The sequence below is a fragment of the Salmo salar genome, chromosome 23 (genome assembly GCF_965601325.2).
Source record: "Salmo salar chromosome 23, fSalSal1, whole genome shotgun sequence".
NCBI lineage: Eukaryota > Metazoa > Chordata > Actinopteri > Salmoniformes > Salmonidae > Salmo > Salmo salar.
In genome coordinates this window covers 16,244,963-16,267,941 of record NC_138313.1, presented here as the reverse complement: position 1 = coordinate 16,267,941, position 22,979 = coordinate 16,244,963, and the positions used below count along the sequence as shown (strand labels likewise).

The 22,979-nt window shown below is 42.1% G+C and overlaps 2 protein-coding genes across 14 annotated transcripts in view; both read left to right on the top strand.

Moving 5' to 3' along the window:
* The window catches only part of LOC106584181 (receptor-type tyrosine-protein phosphatase F), a 424,555-nt gene extending 418,355 nt beyond the window's left edge, over positions 1 to 6,200 (top strand). For all 8 annotated transcript variants that reach the window (XM_045706049.2, XM_082967931.1, XM_045706048.2 and 5 more), the window contains 2 exons: positions 54 to 189; positions 2,790 to 6,200. In XM_045706049.2, coding sequence (XP_045562005.1) covers positions 54 to 189; positions 2,790 to 2,858 — 205 coding nt within the window. In that variant the 3' untranslated portion in view covers positions 2,859 to 6,200. The remainder of the gene's footprint in view (positions 1 to 53; positions 190 to 2,789) is intronic.
* Positions 6,201 to 7,252: 1,052 nt separating this feature from the next.
* LOC106584183 (lysine-specific demethylase 4A) overlaps positions 7,253 to 22,979 on the top strand; it is a 61,359-nt gene continuing 45,632 nt past the window's right edge. The window contains exons 1-8 of one of the 6 annotated variants that reach the window (XM_014169158.3): positions 7,253 to 7,393; positions 10,994 to 11,097; positions 15,225 to 15,370; positions 15,571 to 15,737; positions 15,901 to 16,076; positions 21,610 to 21,724; positions 22,342 to 22,535; positions 22,856 to 22,905. In XM_014169158.3, the coding sequence (XP_014024633.1) occupies positions 15,597 to 15,737; positions 15,901 to 16,076; positions 21,610 to 21,724; positions 22,342 to 22,535; positions 22,856 to 22,905 (676 nt within the window). In that variant the 5' untranslated portion in view covers positions 7,253 to 7,393; positions 10,994 to 11,097; positions 15,225 to 15,370; positions 15,571 to 15,596. Of the gene's footprint in view, positions 7,394 to 7,819; positions 7,972 to 10,993; positions 11,141 to 15,224; positions 15,371 to 15,570; positions 15,738 to 15,900; positions 16,077 to 21,609; positions 21,725 to 22,341; positions 22,536 to 22,855; positions 22,906 to 22,979 lie in introns of those variants that run through there. The other 5 variants (XM_014169155.3, XM_082967926.1, XM_045706480.2 and 2 more) reach the window with 5 other exon arrangements.

Below are 22,979 nucleotides of genomic sequence, written 5' to 3'. Positions count from 1 at the left end.
GTGTGTGTGTGTGCATATCTACTGTGTATAACCCTCTCTTTGCTCCCCCACAGTGCTGGTGTTGGGCGGACTGGTGTGTTCATCACCCTGAGTATCGTGCTGGAGAGGATGAGGTACGAGGGGGTGGTGGACATCTTCCATACCGCCAAAACACTGAGGACCCAGAGACCTGCCATGGTGCAGACAGAGGTACAATGCAGTCACAACGCTACAGTATATTTGGATAGACTGGTTAGAGAGGGGATAGGACTATATAGAAGCTCTTGGATAGAGGCAGGTGACTAAGCAAACAAGGATTCAGTTGAAACAATAGTTTTTTTTACAAATCAGATTTACAGTATCTCACGAAAGTGAGTACACCCCTCACATTTTTGTAAATATTTGAGTATATCTTTTCATGACAACACTGAAGAAATGACACTTTGCTACAAAATAAAGTAGTGAGTGTACAGCTTGCATAACAGTGTAAATTTGCTGTCCCCTCAAAATAACACAACACACAGCCATTAATGTCTATTTTGTGTGGCCACCATCATTTTCCAACACTGCCTTAACCCTCTTGGGCATGGAGTTCATCAGAGCTTCACAGGTTGCCACTGGAGTCCTCTTCCACTCCTCAATTACGACATCACAGAGCTGGTGGATGTTAGAGACCTTGCACTCCTCCACCTTCCGTTTGAGGATGCCCCACAGATGCTCAATAGAGTTTAGGTCTGGAGACATGCTTGGCCAGTCCATCACCTATACCCTCAGCTTCTTTAGCAAGGCAGTGGTCGTCTTGAAGGTGTGTTTGGGGTCGTTATCATGTTGGAATACTGCCCTGTGGCCCAGTCTCCGAAGGGAGGGGATCATGCTCTGCTTCAGTATGTCACAGTACATGTTGGCGTTCATGGTTCCCTCAATGAACTGTAGCTCCCCAGTACCGGCAGCACTCATGCAGCCCCAGACCATGACACTCCCACCACCATGCTTGACTGTAGGCAAGACACACTTGTCTTTGTACTCCTCACCTGGTTGCCTCCACACACGCTTGACACCATCTGAACCAAATAAGTTTATCTTGGTCTCATCAGACCACAGGACATGGTTCCAGTAATCCATGTCCTTGGTCTGCTTGTCTTCAGAAAACTGTTTGCGGGCTTTCTTGTGCATCATCTTTAGAAGAGGCTTCCTTCTGGGACGACAGCCATGCAGACCAATTTGATGAAGTGTGCGGCGTATGGTCTGAGCACTGACAGGCTGACCCCCCACCCCTTCAACCTCTGCAGCAATGCTGGCAGCACTCATACGTCTATTTCCCAAAGACAACCTCGGTATATGACGCTGAGCACGTGCACTCAACTTCTTTGGTCGACCATGGCGAGGCCTGTTCTGAGTGGAACCTGTCCTGTTAAACCGCTGTATGGTCTTGGCCACCGTGCTGCAGCTCAGTTTCAGGGTCTTGGCAATCTTCTTATAGCCCAGGCCATCTTTATGTAGAGCAACAATTCTTTTTTTTTGATCTTCAGAGAGTTCTTTGCCATGAGGTGCCATGTTGAACTTCCAGTGACCAGTCAGTATGAGGTAGTGTGAGAGTGATGACACCAAATTTAACACACCTGCTCCCCATTCACACCTGAGACCTTGTAACACTAACGAGTGACATGACACCGTGGAGGGAAAATGGCTAATTAGGCCCAATTTGGACATTTTCAGTTAGGGGTGTACTCACCTTTGTTGCCAGCGGTTTAGACATTAATGGCTGTGTGTTATTTTGAGGGGACAGCAAATTTACACTGTTATACAAGCTGTACACTGACTACTTTACATTGTAGCAAAGTGTCATTTCTTCAGTGTTGTCACATGAAAAGATATACTCAAATGTGAGGGGTGTACTCACTTTTGTGAGATACTGTATATTGTGTGATGTCCTGTCATGATACTGTGCCATAATGTTAGAGGAAGGTAGGCGGATATCGGGAGGTAACTGGGATGTGGGGTTATGTCAAGGCTGTGGGTAACTGGTGAAAGGAGTCAGGCGCAGGAGAGCTGAGATGCGTGGACAAGGTATTTTAATTCAAGAAAATACCAGTATAAACACAATACTATGGTGCTGGAAAAATACCGGTACCACGACATAAACAGGCGTAATAACAAAACCCGGTAACAATATACCAGCTGTCAGATACAGCCTTACAATAAAACAAACACGCACACAAACATGGGGGAAACCAGAGGGTTAAATAATGAACATGTAATGGGGGAATTGAAACCAAGTGTGTAAAAAAACAAAGACAAAACAAATGGAAAATGAAAAGTGGATCGGTGATGGCTAGAAGGCCGGTGATGTCGACCGCCGAACGTCGCTCGAACAAGGAGAGTGACCGACTCCGGCGGAAGTCGTGACAGGTTAGATTAATAAAGTGTAGTTATTTCACCATATTGTTACAAATACTCTCCTAGGCAAATGCAGAACTATTAAATCAAAACAAATGTTATTTGTCACATGCTCCGAATACAACAGGTGTAGACCTTACCGTGAAATGCTTACTTAGGAGCCCTTAACCAACAATGCAGTTCATGAAATAGAGTTAAGAAAATATTTACTAAATTAACTAATATAAAAAGTAACACAACAAAATAACAATAACGAGGCTATATACAGGGGGTACTGGTACCGAGTCAATGTGCGGTGGTGCAAGTTAGTCGAGGTAATTTGTACATGTAGGTCGGGGTAAAGTGGCTCTATTCGTGATTGTAGATAACTCTCTTGACTGACACTGCTCTGCCCCTCTTTGTTTCCCTCCCAGGACCAGTACCAGTTGTGCTACAGGGCAGCTCTGGAGTACCTTGGCAGCTTTGACCACTATGCAACATAATCAGTCTCAGAATGCACTGGGAATCCTGGGGTTCCGGAGCGCCGCCAGTGTGTCCCTTCTGAGCCATATACACCCTGCTGACAAAGTCCAGAAACAGCCTGAGGGGAGAAGGGAGAGGGGGGAGGAAGAGTGGAGAGGGGTGAGGAGGAGAGGGAGAGAGCACAAGTCTGACTGGGCGACCTTCAATCAGGTGGAGCAGTACTCCTGGACTCCTGACTGGCATAATAAACCTGCTTTAAAACCTTCCACTACTAAAATCTACTCCCCAAAAAATTATCTAAACGCTTCAGTGTGCTTCATGCTGACGTCTCTATACGTAATGCACACACCATAAAATCACTATTTCTGCCACCTACTACTGCTGATATAGCAATGGTTATTTTTCTGCTTTTATTATGCATCAATATCAATATTATTACCCATTATAAGTATGTGATTATTATTATTATTATTTTGAATTTATTTTCTAATCATTTCTACTCTGGTTATTGTATGTCTTAACCTGTCTCATTTTAAATTAATTACTTGTCTTTTTTTGCACAAGGGACATGAATTTTTAACATGCTCCGAGTTATTATTAATACTGGAGACGTATGCATACTCAGAGCTGCTAATAATAATTTTATTTTTTACCATAATTATAATATTCTAAAGTTCGCTATTCTCTGGTCCTATTCAGTGGTATATGGGGGACAATCTTTTATACGCCTTTTCACTTCCTGGTACTTTACAAAACGACTAGCCATCTCCACAAAAAGAGATCAAACACATACACCAGAGTTAGTGGACTACTATAAAATAAACCTTTATACAGTGCATTTGGAAAGTATTCAGACCCCTTTACTTTTTCCACATTTTGTTACGTTACAGCCTTATTCTAGAATGGAATAAATGGTTTTTTTCCCCCCATCACTCTACACACGATACCTCATAATGACAAAGCAAAAACAGGTTTGTAGAATATGTTTGCAAATATATATAAAAAACAGAAACCGACCATTTAAATAAGTATTCAGACCCTTTACTAAGTACTTTGTTGAAGCACCTTTGGCAGCAATTACAGCCTCGAGTCTTCTTGGGTATGACACTACAAGCTTGGCACACCTGTATTTGGGGAGTTTCTCCCATTCTTCTCTGCAGATTCAAGGACATTCAGAGACTTGTTCCGAAGCCACTCCTGCGTTGTCTTGACTGTTTACTGAAAGTCGTTGTCCTGTTGGAAGGTGAAGCTTTGCCCCAGTCTGAAGTCTTCATCAAGGATCTCTCTGTACTTTTCTCCGTTCATTTTTCCCTCGATCCTGACTAGTCTCCCAGTCCCTGCCTCTGAAATACATTTCCACAGCATGATGCTGCCACCACGCATCACCGTAGGGATGGTGCCAGGTTTCCTCCAGATGTGATGCTTGGCATTCATGCCAAAGAGTTCAATCTTGGTTTCATCAGACCAGAGAATCTTGTTTCTCATGGTCTGAGAGTCCTTTAGGTGTCTTTTGGAAAACTCCAAGCAGGCTGTCATGTGCCTTTTACTGAGGAGTAGCTTCCATCTGGCCACTCTACCATAAAGGCCTAATTGGTGGAGTCCTGTAGAGATGATTTTCCTTCTGAAATGTTTTCCCATCTCCACAGAGGAACTCTGGAGCTCTGTCACGGTGACCATCGGCTTCTTGGCCACCTCCCTGACCAAGGCCCTTCTCTGAAACAGAGAGGTGCGGGGTGGAGGGGTGCCATAATCAACATCAAGGTCTTCAGAGCCCGGGGAACAGTGTGCAAACGGCTTTGTTCAGGGGCAGAATGACAGATTTTTACCTTGTCAGCTCGGAGATTCGATCCAGCAACCTTTTGGTTACTGGCCCAACACTCTAACCACTAGGCTACTTGCCAAATGATGGAGGCCACTGTGTTCTTGGGGACCTTCAATGCTGCAGATATTTGTTAGTACCCTTCCCCAGATCTGTGCCTCAACACAATCCTGTCTCGGAGCTCTATGGACAATCCCTTCGACCTCATGGCTTGGTCTTTGCTCTTACATGCACTTTCAACTGTGGGACCTTATATGGACAGGCGTGTGCCTTTCCAAATCATGTCCAATCAATTGAATTTACCACAGGTGGACTCCAATCAAGTTGTAGAAACATCTCAAGGATGATCAATGGAAACAGGATGCAGCTGAGCTCAGTTTTGGTCTCAGACTGTAGCAAAGGGTCTGAATACTTATGTAAATAAGGTATTTCTGTTTTTTAAATAGAATATATTTGCAAAAAATTCTAAAAACAGTTTTCGCTTTGTTATTATGGGGTATTGTGTGTAGATTGATTAAATTATTTATTTATTTATTTAATCGATTTTAGAATAAGGTTGTAACGTAACAAAATGTGAAATAATTTGAATACCATCTGAGTCTGAATACTTTCCAAATGCACTGTATGGTTAAAAAACTGAATAGACTAATCTTGATGACGTTTGAAAAATCTGCCATGTACAAATTCCCAATAACTGTTTACTGTGATTTTCTCAATGCCTGTTGCTCAAAGAGCTCCGGTCCAAACTCTAGACACAGCGAAAGAAATACAGAAAACTACCGGTACATGGAAAAGTTGTTTGTTCTGTAACAGCACCCTAAGTTGTTACCTCCAGGAAGGTCGAGCCTGGCCTGAGGAAGACTGAACCAAACCATCACTCCCGAAAGTCACAGAGGAACTGGGACCCTGGCTCTGGTCTGATCTGACAAGCTATACCTAGTTTGGAGAAGCAGATATACAGAGCTACACATCACAGACTAATGTACAGCCCCAACAACAACCATCCTATGAGAAGTGTTGAAGTGTCCAGACAGACAGTTATTCGTCCATGTATTTCTGATTACCCTTCTGATTCTGAACTATGAACTGCACATGTCCATCTGCAAACGACTGGTCCAGCTCCCAATGACTGGCCAGCTCTGCAGTTCCAGTAACTGACAACAACCCAGATGAACGTCTCTTCTGACTGTCACTGACTTTACATCCATGGTATAACTGCTGTACTATACTGTATTATCTCCTCACTGTGGTACAGAAGGAAATTCTCCTGTAACACAAAGAAGCAGCATCAATGTATGGTGGAGGATCTCTACCTTATAGTCAAGCTTTTCTTTCTTAAGTGGTACTATAGAGTTGCAAAATGAGGTGAATTTGGATTTAGTGGGCCCGGAAGAATGGACTACAAAACATGATTCATTTCACTTTGTCTTCGAATAGTGCCGTAGGGGTTCAATCTTTTTTCTATTTGTTAATAAAAAGGAGAGGAAAAAAATGTTGCAAAAACCTTGATGTTAATAAAGTTGAATAATTTGGTTTTTTCTAATGTGGTGGTTGTATGGCTCTTTTTTGTCTATGTTGTGGACTTTCCATGTACTGTCCTGTGTTGAGATTTGCCTGTACCCTGCACACACACATGCACAAACATGCAGTCACAACTCTCTCTCTCACACACACACACACACACACACACACACACACACACACACACACACACACACACACACACACACACACACACACACACACACACACACACACACACACACACACACACACACTGTACCCCTCTCTTCCCACCCCCATCCGTCCATGGACCTGCTCCCCCTTTATTCATCCCCTTGCCAGTACAACAGATTGTGATGGATACCCCTCCAGCCAATGCCTGCCTGTGCTGTGTCCATGGACTGCCTGGACACTGCTGTACAGCCACTCTGTCCTGACAGAACCCCTGGAATATTATGGTCACAAAATGGCATAAACAATGAATTGTGGTTTACAGTAGTCAGTAGGTACCAGCATTGTGACTAGGAGGATGTTGAGAATTGTTCAGATCTACAGTAACAGTTCGACATGTCAAATCAAAGTTTATTTTTCACGCGCGACAAATACAACAGGTGTAGACCTTACAGTGACATGCTTACTTACAGGCTTTAACCAACAGTGCAATTTCAAAAAAAAATCTTTAAAAAAAGGTATTAGGTGAACAATGTTAGGTGACATGTTAGGTAAACTCCAGGTTTCAAAGAGGAAAACTCACTGTGTTGAACATAAAGATAATACAATTTACATGATTGATTCTTTGGAACTCATAAAACACATTCTATTGCTAAATAATATTTTCAATTGTGGAAAAAACTGATCACGGAAAGACTACAGTTTTGGGATTTGGTATTTGTACAGAGAAATTAGATGTCTTAATATGACTGAGACTTTATCATTTTTCTTTACATCATCCAACTTTTTAATGACTTATAACATATTAATAGGCTATTATTTGCAGGTCCTGAGTAATATAACAAGGCGGAGTCATAGCAAAATAGTGCATTTTGATTATTCTCGGTTGAGCGTTGGATACGCCCTCATTAATCTTTGTGAACAAACACGCACTGAGCATGCGTGCGACACTGGGTAACTTAATGGTGGACAATCTTTCCTGCCCATGGTGAATTGTGAACAAATAATCTTCTGCTTTTGGAGATTTTGAAGTAGCAATCACTCATTACTTGGTCGTCAAGCGTAAGTTAATATTTTAAACAAAAAAATGTGTTTGCTTTTAAGTAGCTAACTACTGATAAGTAATGTTGCTGAAAATGGTCTGCGCTCTTAGTCAAAGCTACGTTAGTGTAACGTACTAACGTTTCTTGCTTCTCAAAGTTGTAACGTTATCAGTTGTTGCGTTATACTTAAACATGTTTGTCAGTATGACATGATACAACTAGTATTACTTTGTTTTTGCTATAGCTGAAATACATTATTAAGTAAACAATGATTAATTTGGCTAGGTTTGTAAGGCATCTTGCTAACGCTCTTTTCTGGGGGTTAGGTGACAACACTGGGCCCGTCGTTAAATGACTTGGCATTCAACCAATCACAAATTTAGGAATTCATTTAATCAGGATTTCGTCCAATCTGCAGGTGGGCAGGAACTTCGCAATGCGCTGACGTTAGCTGTCTTGAGGAATATTAGCATGCTACCTTTCTTATGTTGTTGGACGGAAAAGTTAAGACAACAACACAACGTTAGCATCATACGAAGCTAGCCATCTATCTCACGGAGGAGATCAGAGTTTAGTAAAAGACTGGTTTACTGCGAGGTAATGTTAACTAGCTAATTTTAGCTAACTGTCTCGTTTAAATTTGAGTTTTGTTGTTGATAACGTTAGGCATTTGTCAGTACCTAGATACTACAGCCACAAAGTCAAAATTGCAATATTATAACAAGTCATTAAAACAAACATTTGCTTTTTGGTCTTAATTTAAGGTTAGGCATAAGGTTCGCAGTTTGGTAAGGTTCGGTTTAAAATAAAATGTTAAGAAGATGCATTTTAGAAATAGGCGGGGTTCATGACTGTGGCTGTGGTAACTGGTGATGACCGGCATCTCGCTAGTTAACTAGCTAGTATGCCAAGAGCTAACTTTAACTAGCTAACGCGTCGTTAGAATTCTGAACTGAAGTAATTTCGACGACATTATCTACCTGGCCCACAATATGTATATTTCTTGTACTGTGTATTGGAGTGTTTTTGTGTGACGATACACTTCTGTTGTTGCCATAGTAGTAACGTTAGCCTAAGCAGAGAGCTCCTGTAAATATGTACATATACAATTATTTGTACGTTTTTTAATCAGCTGTTTTGTTTTTGATAACATTGAGTTTTATTGCATATTTCTGGTGGTTTTGACCCACAGATGTGCAGATGGACTGGCAGGTAAAGTCATTATGGCTTAGCTAGCTACTTTAGCTGGCTAATTGTTTCTGTTCAATGATGCATCTGGACACTGTAGCAGCTTTTTTGGTGTCACCTGGCTGCTGGTTCCTGATCTTTTTGAAAATATCAATTGAAGAGTCACCTGAAGCTTGAGAGGAATGGAAGCTGCAGCAAAGCAGTGGTCACCAATCTTTTCTGAGTCAATATCACTTTCTTAGTCAAAGTGCAAGCCGAGATCCACTGCGTATATTTTTTGGGAAAATTACTTTAAAAAAGTAATCCTATGCAACATTGTTTGTTATATTAAAACATTTAAGGTAGGATATATGATCTGTTGTTGTTGCATTACTTATGAGGCACAATGGAGTGAGCACAGTTAAATCATTTGCTTTATTTTACTGGGCTGATGGTGCCTGCATCTGATGGTGAGTCTCAGCTGAGGGAGAGAGCAGCAGACTAATGAGGGTCCACCGCTCAACGTCCCTCCGCTTTCCCTTTCTTCTTCTGAGCTGACCAAAAAGGGACACTGTGTTCCAGCTGATGGCGAAACTTAGTTGCACTGCATTATTTCTGCCTCATGAACAAATTCATGCTGTTACTCCTATGAACAGAGAAAGTTAAATATTCCTTGATATTAAAGTTTCTAATAATAAAAATGGAAGCCTATTGATACACATTTCTACTTGTTCATTAGATACAATGCTGGTTGTAGCACAAGTACGATGAACGCACATTTTATGGCTTATAAAGTATTGAGTGCTGACTAAGAACTTAGACATGAACTCACTCAAACAGCTGCTCTTTGCTGAATTCATTGACAGTCTCCCTAGTCTAGGGCTGACCCCATTTAGTCAACTGGTCAATTGTTTGGTCGATGGGCTGTTTTAAAAAAAGTAAAATATTTTACCATTATTTAACTAGGCAAGTCAGTTAAGAACAAATTCTTATTTACAATGATGGCCTAGGAACAGTGGGTTAACTGCCTTGTTCAGGGGCAGAACGACAGATTTTTACCTTGTCAGCTCAGGGATTTGATCTTGCAACCTTTCGGTTACAAGTCCAACGATCTAAACACTAGAAGACCTGCTGCCTCAGGTCGACCAATATTTTTTTGTTGAGTAGTTGCAAAAAATATATTTATTTTATGGCACCTCTTGATTGATGACTGTCCCAGTGGACTAATCCATTGCGGAGGCCGCGGGATGGCAGATGAATATCAACAGTAGTACATTTACCGTTAATTCCCATTTGCAGAATGCACAACTTAGGCTACACTTGTGAGAAACAAGTTTTGGTTTACTTCATTCCATGTACGAGCTGTCAATTTTATTAATTGTGTTTGGTTTGGAGCGCTTCTTTCAATGTTGAGTAAGGACGCTCACCTGTTTACGCATAGAAGTAGGTCTAGGCTACCTGACCTGCACGCAAATGTAGGCTTATAAATGTGCCCTTTTGGAGATCTGAACTAACCACCACTAATGAGCTTCTCCAAGTCATCTTTTCTTCACCTCAAACAGCAAGTAAATAGTCTGTTTGTACATCCATTGAGAATGACAGTGGTTCCTCAATGTAGCCTATTTGAACAATCTTTCAATCTAGCTTCCTTTCCTATCAGTGTGAAGAAAAAAATAATTATAAAAAAAAAAAAAAATCATCCTCTGATCCAGTGGAAACATCATAATACTTTTTATCTCTTGCGCAAATAGCCTACAGCTGTGTCTGTCTGGAGCTCACTGGCCTGGGAAACTCTGAGGACCCAGGATATACAATGTTGCAAGTTTGTTAGCACATTTTAGGCTGATACAATGTTTCAAGTTCCTTGCAGACAGGCCATGATATTTATTTGTATTATTATATTTTCTACCTGCAGGCTGCTATGTTTTTATTTGTTGGCTTTATGTAGACAGTTTTCTTTACGTTGTTGGCAATAGAAGTTAGACGTTTTTTTTCTTCTTCTGGTTAGGCTATCTTGATCTCTGGCTCGAGTCATTTTTGTGTCTTAATTATTTAATCGTTGTGCTTAAAGCATCAGACAAGCTCAGTAGCTTACACATAGTTAATTTTATTAAAATGTGGAAAAATACACATTTAAACATTTTGACAAGTAGATTGGTCGAAAGAACAGACAACTTTAAATTTTTCGGGGACAGCCCCAACTCTAATCATGGTTTTGAAATCTCTTTTACACCGGCTTCATTACTGTAGACATGGTAATCTGAGCTATCCGATTGGCCAGCGATAGGCCCCGGAAGGCAGCGTTTGTACCTTCAGACACACGAAATGGTTCAAAATCGGAACGCTTCCCCTACTCGGCGCTCAGGGCAGCTGATTGGGTGCACCTACCGCCAACTCCGAGAATTCTTTGAATTTTTTAAAAAGGCTTTATCATTGTTGTGTTTTTTTACAGAAATGTTTGGCGATCGATTAGAAATGCCTTGGAGATAGACCAGTCGATTGCGATCGACCGGTTGGTGACCACTGGAGGAAAGGAATGCAGTACTGAGGCAGAAGGTTCGTAGTGAGGACGACTGACTACTACTCTGAACTGTATGTGGTGAGCTTTCTGGCGCCCAGAGCTGCTGAGGCATCACCTAAGTGGGTATACATTGTGAAGGAGGAGGTCCAGTAGCTACACAACTCAGGCTGGTTCACAGAGTAGCCCTCTACATCAGTATTTCCCAACTGGGGTATGTGAGAAGATAAAAAAATAAAATATGTTTAATTTTTTTTTACTTAAATCTTAATTGGTAGGAAAACATTTACTCAGGTGTGAAATTAATGAGTATTTTATATTTATAGGCCTACTTTTTTTAACTTTAGTTTCACTGCGTGTGCATTGCTCTCTGGCCTCTGCCCTCCTGCCTGTTGGCTCAATGGTTGATGCTCTGCTTGCGCCAAGTGCAGGTGATCCTTTGTTCCGTGCGCTAGAGTGCCTGCTACTGTTTATCCTCACAGAAACTATGATTGATTAAACAGCAGCTGATGCACTGAAGACTGTACCATTTGTCAAACAACACAGTGTGCCGTTGGATCGATTACATGGGCGTTGATATTGTTGATCAAGTGGTAGAAAAAATAATTCCGGTCCATTTTCTCTGCAGTTGGGATGAATCGACTTATGTCAGTGGAAGTCCAGTTGATTGTGTTTGTGCGACACAGAAAGATTTTGGAAATGAATGAGCACATTCTGTTCTGCAAGACCGGGAGAACTACAGGTGTGGATGGTTTTCACGTTGTTGATGTTTTGTGACGCAGTGAAAGTGATTAACTTTATCCAGTCCATGCCTCTGAATTACAGGCTGTTTGAAAGGCTCTGTGATGAGTGGGAATGAGCACCAGCAGCTACTGCTTCACACTGACGTCCGTTAACTATCCAGAGGGAAAATGCTAGTGGCTTTTTGAGCTGCGCGCCGAAGGAAGTGATTTTCTGTCTGAGCACTCACACCCCATTGTGGCAGTGTTCGAGGACACTGACTGGGGAGCCCGCTTTGCCTATCTTGCTGATGTGTTCAGCACACTGAACAACCTGAATCTTATTCTGCAAGGTAAAGACCCACACATTCTAAACATGTATGACAGTGTGTGGATTCATGAAGATCAAACTCATAGAAAGGAAATGTGAAGATGGGGATATAAGTTGTTTCCAGCAGCTTGACCCCTGCCTTTCTACAGGTGATGTTGGCAGAGCTCCTATGGTGCAAATGGTAAGCTCACATTTATCCAAACTCAGTGAGTTCAACCCTTACTTCCCTGACATTGAAAACAAGTCTCCCAAACTTGACTGGGTGCGTAAACCCCCCCCTTTTTTTGTGTGTGTGTAAAATGTACACCTAATCTATGAATCACGTCAGTCGCACGGGCATGAGGGGGTACTTCAGGCAGGTCAGTGTTTTCATGATGTACCTGTATTGCTTTGTTTTTTGCGTTTTGAAGCGATTTGAGGTTATAAAACACACTATAGAAATTCTATTTATTCTTATATAACGTTAGGGGGTGAAGCTATTGCATGTGCTAATAAAGTGTAACTGTTAAATGCTGAGATTGCATTATTAGATCATTTGCTAGTTAGTTTCCATAGTAGGATGAACTTTGTGGGTGTGTGAAACTTACTCCTCAGCCTGAAGTGTCCCCACTTGCACCGCCGAATTGCTAGCTTTTCGTGTGGCACCATCTGGTAAGAGCACATCAGAAGGGCGGTGATGTGTGCTTGCAAGGCAGAGGTCCTGAGTTAGCGCCAGGTATGGGCCAAATCAGAAGGAAGTGGTACTCACTGAGCAAGCAGTGTTACGTCGTTTACACACAAACAGTAGGGGGCAACAGGTGGTCGAGACTGTACATGTTATCAACGATGCAATGCCACAGTAGCTACAGTCCATTAATTATTCCTGATATAATTTATACAAAGGCAAACGTCACAAATGCTATAGCACAACGGCAGAGTCATGTCTTAAGTGTAAAACTAACAGTGACTTAATGATTCATGCCTTCTGGGAATGCTATGAAGTCAAAGTTATGGGCGGAATTAGGAAGTTGGTAGTCAGAAGTTTTACAATATAAATGTACTTTTTAATCTATCGGCATATTTCAAGAAATGGCATATGAGGGTGTGGTGAGATGGCCAATGGGTTGGACTATACTTTTCTCGTTGATCATTTTGAAAACTTTTGTTTAAAACTCAATCAAATGACCCTCAATTGTTAAGACAATGCATTTCATTCATGCACTATAAATATAAAAAAGAAAGTGCTACAGAGAGAAACAGAAAAGAGAAAGGAGGTCATATGGCATAGTCTTACAAGCACTAGAAGTTGAAACGGTGGGGACGTGGGTCTGAGCAGGTGTTATGTCAGCAATGTTTGTTTGTCTTGTCTTTTGTCTCTGTATGGTTCCTATTGTTTAAAAAATTAATAAAAAAAATATTACGAAAATAAATACAAATTATTCCTGATAACTAGACCCATGTGAGAAGCCCTCAAACTTAAAGGAAAAATCAGCCCAAAACCACTAAATATGTGAACAATGTTTTTGTTTCATTTTGGCATTTTAAAATAAGGTTGGTAGCAACATGGAAAATCTCTTGTTGAAATCTGTTGCAGCTCAAATTGACTACATCTGCAACGCAATGCCCTCTATGGTTGGGCTGGCTGGCTGGCTAGCAAGCAAACACAATAATACCAAGGACAAGATCAGTATGTAACGTAGCTAGTTAGTGCAGTTTGTTTAGGCAATTTTTACAGCTATCAATTCAGGAGTCTACAATCTCACCATGGTCAATCTGCAGATCGATGTGCCTCACAGGATAGCGTCTGACATTCGCAATGGCATATATACCTTTGAAGAGAGAGGGAAATGTTGCCCATGCAAAGGGTCGCACGGTACATTCTGGTTGATTCTGGTAAAAGAAGCGCTCTCCATCAATTCAAATTTTATTTGTCAAAAGCGCCAAATACAACAGGTGTGACATGCTTACTTACACGCCCTTAACCAACCATTGCAGTTCACATAACAGTAATGATGCTATATACAGGGGGGTACCAGTACTGAGTAAATGTGCGGGGGTACAGGTAGTCGAGGTAATTTGTACATGTAGGTAGGAGTAAAGTGACTATGCATAGATAATGAACAGTGAGTAGCAGCAGTGTAAAAACAAAGGGGGGTGGTGTAAATGTAAATAGTCCGGGTGTCCATTTGATTAATTGTTCAGCAGTCTTATGGCTTAGTGGTAGAATCTGTTAAGGAGCCTTTGACAATTTTTGGGGGCCTTCCTCTAACACCGCCTAGTATAGAGGTCCAGGATGGCAGGAAAGCTTGGCCCCGGTGACGTACTGGGCAGTACGCACTACCCTCTGTAGCGCCTCACGGTTGAATGCCAAGCAGCCGCCATACCATTTTTTTTTACATGCAATTTTTAATTATTAAGTGGTCTGTATGTTGGCAGCAGCCACTCAATGTTAGTGATGGCTGTTTAACAGTCTGATGGCCTTGAGATAGAAGCTGTTTTTCAGTGTCTCGGTCCCAGCTTTGATGCACCTGTACTGACCTCGCGGATGATAGCGGGGTGAACAGGCAGTGGCTCGAGTGGTTGTCCTTGATGATATTTTTGTCCTTCCTGTGACATCGGGTGGTGTAGGTGTCCTGGAGGGCAGGTAGTTTGCCCCCGGTGATGCGTTGTGCAGACCTCACTACCCTCTGGAGAGCCTTACGGTTGTGGGTGGAGCAGTTGCCGTACCAGGCGATGATACAACCCGACAGGATGCTCTCGATTGTGCATCTGTAAAAGTGATTTGTTATGCATTTGTGTGCTGGACGCTGTCCTCAGATAATGGTCTTTTTGTCCTCAGTAAAGTATTTTTGAAATCTGACACCTTGGCTGGATTAACAACAAGTTAAGCTTTATTTTGATGTATTGCACTTGTGATTTAATGAAAGTTTAATATTTATAGTAATTTAATTTGAATTTGGTGCTCTGCCATTTCACTGGCTGTTGGCCAGGTGGGACGCTACCGTCCCCACTGATCTGCAAGAAGTTAAACAGGTCAAGATTGCGTCAACAAGGCGCCGACAGAGATGGTCGCTTCGTGTTCTTAGGAAACTATGCAGTATTTTGTATTTATGTATTTCTTACACTGTTACCCCAGGAAATCTGAAGTCTTATTACATACAGCTGGGAAGAACTATTGGATAAGAGGCAACATCAACTTACCAACATTACGACCAGGAATAAAACTTTCCCGAAGCGCTCCCAAGTATACTACTCGCCAATGTCCAGTCTCTTGACAACAAGGTAGACGAAATTCAAGCAAGGATTGCCTTCCAGAGAGCCAGAGATTGTAAATCATAAACTACTTCCATATACACTGACTATACAAAACAGCTCTTTAACACAAAATGATAAGTCAGAGGTGAAGCATTGGCTATCAAAATGTGATGCAATTAACACAGACATCAGATCAACACCAAAAACACATGTTCTCTCTTGTCCAGTGTCTGCAGATCAGAGCGACTCCAGGATGGCAACAGACGCTGCATCCCAGCAGACTCCTGGCTCCAAGATCATGACCTTTCACCCTTCCATGGAGGAGTTTAAGGACTTCAGCCGTTACATCGCCTACATGGAGTCACAAGGAGCTCACCGAGCTGGAATGGCTAAGGTTAGTGTTAGTGTTAGTGTTAGTGTTAGTGTTAGTGTGTGTGTGTGTTTCTGAAGATCATACGCATAAACATTCATCATTCTGTTTCAAATGTTTATATCCCATTCTATAAAGAATACACTCTGCATAAATTAAGACAATGCTATGTTTGTGTGTGTTGCAGGTTATTTCACCCAAAGACTGGAAGCCCAGACGTACCTATGATGACATAGATGACCTGGTGATCCCTGCTCCTATACAGCAAGTGGTGACTGGCCAGTCCGGTCTCTTCACACAGTACAACATCCAAAAGAAACCCATGACCGTCCGAGAGTTCCGCAAGACTGCCAACACAGACAAGTGAGCTTTCACACTGTTAAAGACAGTACTCATTTTTAACATAGTTATACACATGGTTGTAATATAGTACATACACATTGTTAACATAGTTCTACACATGGTACATGTTATAGGACACATGATGCATAGTTATAGGCTACACATGGTTGTAATATTGGTTTTATTTCTCAAAACACTGTTGAAGCCATGGATCACAGGCAACAGCCACACTGAGCTAAAGGCTAGAACGAGAAACTAATCCGTACGCTTATAAGAAATCCCGCTGAACCATCAAACAGGCAAAGCGTCAATACAGGACTGTGATTGAATCCTACTATACCGGCTCTGACGCTCGTCGGCTGTGGCATGGCTTGCAAACTATTACGGACTACAAAGGAAAACCCAACCGCGAGCTGCCTAGTGACGTGAGCCTACCAGACGGGCTGAATGCCTTTTATCCTTGCTTCGAGGCAAGCAACACTGAAGCATGCATGAGAGCACCAGCTGTTCCGGATGACTGTGTGAGCACGCTCTCCGTAGCCGATGTGAGCAAGACCTTTTAAACAGGTCAACATTCAAAATGCTGCGGGGCCAGAAGTGGACCAACTGGCAAGTGTCTTCACTGACATTTTCAACCTCTCCCTGACTGAGTCTGTAATACCTATATGTTTCAAGCAGACCACCAGAGACCCTGTGCCCAAGAAAGCGAAGGTAACCTGCCTAAATGACGACTACCCCGTAGCACTCGCATTGGTAGCCATGAGGTGCTTTGAAAGGCTGGTCATGGCTCACATCTACACCATCATTCCAGAAACCCTTGACCCGCTCCAATTCGCATACCGCCCCAACAGATCCACAGATCACGCAATCTGAATTGTACTCCCCACTGCCTTTTCCCACCTGGACAAAGGAACGCCTACAGAAAGTATTCAGACCCTGGACTTTTTGTACATTTTGTTACATTACAGCCTTATTCTAAAATTGATTCAATTATTTTTTTCCCTTAATTAATCTACACACTTTTTTGCTAACTGATATAACATTTACATAGGAATTCAGACCCTTTACTCAGTACTTTGTTGAAGCACCTTTGTCAGTGATTACAGCATTGAGTCTTCTTGGGTATGACGGTATTGCGTTATTGACTGTACGTTTGTTTATGTGTAAGTCTGTTATTTTGTCGCACTGCTTTTCTTTATCTTGGCCAGGTCACAGTTGTAAATGAGAACTTGTTCTCAACTGGCCTACCTGGTTAAGTAAAGGTGAAATAAAGAAAAACAAGCTTGGCCCAACTATATTTGGAGTTTCTCCCAATCCTCTCAAGCTCGGTCAGGTTGGATGGGGAGCGTTGCTGCACAGCTATTTTGAGGTTTCTCCAGAGATGTTTGATTAGGTTCAAGTCCGGGCTCTTGCTGGGCCACTCGTGGACATTCAGAGACTTGTCCCGAAGATTTTCCTGCATTGTCTTGGCTGCGTGCTTAGGGTCGTTGTCCTGTTGGAAGGTGAACCATTGCCCCCAGTCTGAGGTCCTGAGCGCTCTGGAGCAGGTTTTCATCAAGGATCTCTCTGTACTTGGCTCCGTTCATCTTTCCTTCGATCCTGACCAGTCTCCCAGTCCCTGCTGCTGAAAAACATCCCCACAGCATGATGCTGCCACCCATGCTTCAGCATAGGGATGGTGCCAAGTTTCCTCCAGATGTGACGCTTGGCATTCAGGCCAAAGAGTTCAATCTTGGTTTCATCAAACCAGATAATGTTGTTTCTCATTTTCTGAGGGTCCTGTAGGTGCCTTTTGGCAAACTCCAAGCAGGCTGTCATTTGCCTTTTTACTGAGGAGTGGCTTCTGTCTGGCCACTCTACTGTAAAGGCCTGATTTGGTGGAGTGCTGCAGAGATGGGAGAACATTCCAGAAGGACAACCATCTCCACAGAAGAAGTCTGGAGCTCTGTCAAAGTGACCATCGGGTTCTTGGTCGCATCCCTGACCATGGCTCTTCTCCTGATTGCTCAGTTTGGCTGGGCGGCCAGCTCTAGCAAGAGTCTTGGTGGTTCCAAATGTCTTCCGTTTACGAACGATGGAGGCCACTGTGTTCTTGGGGACCTTCAATGCTGCAAACATTTGTTTTGGTACCTTCACTAGATTTATGCCAACACAATCCTGTCTCGGAGCTCTACGGACAATTCCTTCGACCTCGTGGCTTGGTTTTTGCTCCAACATGCAATTGTGAGACAATATGTAGACGGGCGTGTGCCTTTCCAAATCATGTCCAATCAATTGGATTTACCACCGGTAGACTCCGATCAAATTGATCATCCATGAGATGTTTCTACAATGGAAACAGTATGTACCTGAGCTCAATTTCGAGTTGCATAGCAAAGGGTCTGGATACTTATGTAAATAATGTATGTTTTGTTTATTATATATTAGGAAATATATTGACGTGTTTTCGCTTTGTCATTATGGGGTGTTGTGTTTGGACTTCTTTTCTTTGATCCATTTTAGAATAAAGATTTATCGTAACAAAATGTGGAAAAGTCTAAGGGTATGAATACTTTCTGAATGCAGTCTGTTTTTATTTGTAAATTATAAATATTGATACATTACTAGCTCAAACACAATCTGCGAAGATGAGTTAATTGCATATCAGTTAATGGCTCAGCACTGCTACATAGTACATACACCAAAGTAGGCTTTGGCCATATCCAGATTTTCATATTGTCATACCGTCCTGCTCATCCCTGGATTTACGGTATTACCGGCATGGCCCATGAGGGGTGGCAAAAAAGTTAGCGCATCCCATTGGGGCTCTTACCAGAATGCTAACAAAATTAGCACAAACTAATAGTGACATTACATACAGTTGTGGCCAGAAGTTTTGAGAATTAAAATATTTTTGTCAAAGTCTGCTGCCTCAGTTTGTATGATGGCAATTTGCATATACTCCAGAATGTTATGAAGAGTGATCAGATGAATTGCAATTAATTAAAAAGTCCCTCTTTGCCATGCAAATGAACTGAATCCCCCAAAAACATTCCCGCTGCATTTCAGCCCTGCCACAAAAGAACCAACTGACATGTCAGTGACTCTCTCGTTAACACAGGTGCGAGTGTTGACAAGGCTGGAGATCACTCTGTCATGCTGATTGAGCTTGAATAACAGACTGGAAGCTTCAAAAGGAGGGTGGTGCTTAGAATCATTGTTCTTCCTCTGTCAACCATGGTTACCTGCAAGGAAACACGTGCCGTCATTGCAGCTGCGGGATCGAGGCACCACCAGTACAGAGCTTGCTCAGGAATGGCAGCAGTCAGGTGTGAGTGCATCTGCATGCACAGTGAGGCGAAGAGTTTTGGAGGATGGCCTGGTGTCAAGAAGGGCAGCAAAGAAGCCATTTCTATCCAGGAAAAACATCAGAGACAGACTGATATTCTGCAAAAGGTACAGGGATTGGACTACTGAGGACTGGGGTAAAGTCATTTTCTCTGATGAATCCCTTTTCCGATTGTTTGGGGCATCTGGAAAAAATCTTGTCCGGAGAAGACAGGGTGAGCTCTACCATCAATCCTGTGTCATGCCAATGGTAAAGCATCCTGAGACCATTCATGTGTGGGCTTGCTTCTCAGCCAAGGGAGTGGGCTCACTCACAATCTTGCTTAAGAACACCGCCACAAATAAAGAATGGTACCAACACATCCTCCGAGAGCAACTTCTCCCAACCATCCAGGAACAGTTTGGTGACGAACAATGCCTTTTCCAGCATGATGGAGCAACTTGCCATAAGGCAGAAGTGATAACTAAGTGGCTCGGTGAACAAAACATAGATATTTTGGGTCCATGGCGAGGAACTCCCTAGACCTTAATCCCATTGAGAACTTGTGGTCAGTCCTCAAGAGGCGGGTGAACAAACAAAAACCCACAAATTCTGACAAACTCCAAGCATTGATTATGCAAGAATGGGCTGCCATTAGTCAGGATGTGGCCCAGAAGTTAATTGACTGCACGCCAGGGCGGATTGCAGAGGTCTTGAAAAAGAAGGGTCAACACTGCAAATATTGACTCTTTGCATCAACTTCATGTAATTGTCAATAAAAGCCTTTGACACTTATGAAATGCTTGTAATTATACTTTAGTATTCCATAGAAACATTTGACAAAAATTATCTAAAGACACTGAAGCAGACAGCTTTGTGAAAATGTATATTTGTGTCATTCTCAACTTGTGGCCACGACTGTAGACAGTGTTTAGCTAAACGGCAACGAGCGAAAGCTAACATAACTTTGAGCTGGCTTTGCAATTAGTTATGCAAGCATAGCTAGTAGCTACTGGTTGTCATTTTTGGTGAGTTAGGATATTCCCAAGCAAAAGTGAGCGAGGGGAACAATTGTGCAAGTCAACAAAGTTGTGATTAATGCTCTTCTGTGTACACGGAGCAGAGGGGAGGAGAATGGAGGAGGAAAAACCGCTAGTAGGTAGCAAAGGGGGGAAAAATGGCAACTGTACGCATCTCCTCCAGAGCTTTTTTTACTTCTGGCAGAAATCCATTATCTTATGTTAAACATTTAGCCATTGAATTTCATACAAGTGTAATTCCATCATCTGTGCGTCGCACAACAGAGACTTGGCGATTAGTTATAGAACGCTATGGACTCACCAGCTCCTGCTTTCTCCCATTATGCTATTTACAAACAAACACGTGACTGGCTCAACTGTTCTGGGGAACTTCATGTGACAGGTGAAATTAAGAACACAATCTGCTTTATCTCTGTTGGGTTCTGAGAATATGAAATAAACGTATTCATGTCACTGAGGGAGAGAGGGTAATGTATAACGTTTACTCTTTCAGGATTTGTTAGCCATTAGGGATTTTCTGGGAGAAGAGACAGTCTGGTATCAGTCACCATGACAGCCGTGAGTTGGGGAGAAGTGAGCACTGAGGCTGAGGTCAGGTCAAATGAAGTGAGGAAGAACGGGTATCACTAAGGTTCTTTCTAGCAACAGAGATGCATTGACTGTTCAGATGTGTAGGAGGAGACTCAGCATAGGAGAAAGGGTTAAATATCAGTGCTTGTGTGAATATGCTGTTTGATCCTTTGAGTAGAATAAACTTGGTTTGAGCTTTCATAGTGTCTTGAGTTCTTACTGATAATTAGAACCTAACATCTAAGTATTGCAGAAGTTGACTGCAGGTATTAACTTAAAGTACCTACAAATATTAAAATGTATTGGAAAGACTTCCAAGAAATAGTATTGACAATATTGAAAACCCATCATACCCCGTTTTATGATGTACCACCCAAGTTTACACCATAGACCTACAGTCACACAAGCTCAATCAGCAGATTTTAATTTAAAATGGAAAATGAATGTTTATGCAGCAAATGTTAGTGCATCGAACTGAATTGCATCGATTCGTTCTTTAATCAAACAGAGTCGCACCAAATCGTTCCTGTATCGTATTGGAGCCCATGGCATGTATCTAGATCGGTATCGAATCGTCTTGAAAAGGAAATTTATACAGCTCTACTTGTTTAGTTATCATCTGTTACCTTTGTTGTAGGTTCTGTAACCCCCGATATGTGGATTTTGATGAGCTGGAGAGAAAGTTTTGGAAGAACCTGACTTTTAACCCCCCTCTCTATGGAGCGGATGTCAACGGAACACTCTATGATCCAGTGAGTGATTCCATCATATTCCATGACCATTCCATGTTCTAATTCTATTTCAATAGACCATTCACTGTCATTAAACAAGTTTTTACTTTACCAATGTATTCTCCAAACATCAGCCCCCCCATTTGGCACCACTTCGGATTTGAACCCACAGCCTCCTGTTTAAATGTCAATGTCCTCACCCTTAAAAACAGCTGCTTTGGAACTTTATCTCAATATCAAATCATTTCTGGGTAACAATTAAGTATCTTGTGACTGTACAACTGATTGTTTGTTTTCTTTTTGACCATTTTAATTGAAAGCAAATAGCTTCTCAGCAAAGAGCAATTTCTCAAGCAAGAATTATTCTAGGATTGTCTGGGAGTGGTCTGAGTGGGGATTGAAACTGAAAACTGGCTGTTATTGGTTTGGAACTCTTTCTTATTGGTCTATTAACAAATTGAACGCCAGGTGATGTCACCAGCAGGCCAAAACTCCATCCCACCACAACAGGCTTACATTTTGGCTGCCTTTTCAAACAGCTCTTACACAAACAGCTCTTATCAGAATTTTCACAGTATTTTTCCAACCTCAACCGCACTGGGCCTTTAACAACATCGTCTCTGCTCTATCTCTCCTAGGACGTGACAGAGTGGAACATTGGTCATCTGAACACTATCCTGGACACTGTTGAGAGGGAGAGTGGGATCAAGATCAAAGGGGTAAACACTCCTTACCTGTATTTTGGCATGTGGAAGAGTACCTTCGCTTGGCACACTGAAGACATGGATCTCTACAGCATCAACTACCTTCACTTTGGAGAGCCCAAGTCCTGGTAAAGTTTAGTTTATTTATTTTGCATCGTTAGAAAAACAAGCCGAAGGTTCAGTGAGGTTATACCAGTAGATATTTACTGTATGTCGATTTTACAGTTTACAAATGAAACGTGTGGGTTGTTATTATTATACGTAACACTCAACACTAGCGTCCTGTCCAGGAGGTGTATTTGTACATCAAGCTGCTTCATGCTACAGCAAAAGGAGATCGGCTCCTACCCTATAGGCTGCTCTGGCTAGGACAAAGCTTATTTTATTTACTTACCTAACACATAGCATCTTGACTACCACTTACATCGTTGCTCTTATCTCTCTACAGGTATGTTGTTCCCCCTGAACACGGGAAGAGATTGGAGCGTCTCGCTAAAGGTACTTGAAAAGGAATTTCCTTATTGTTTATCAATATGTTCTATGTCCAGAGAGTAGTCAGCAAAATTCTTAAC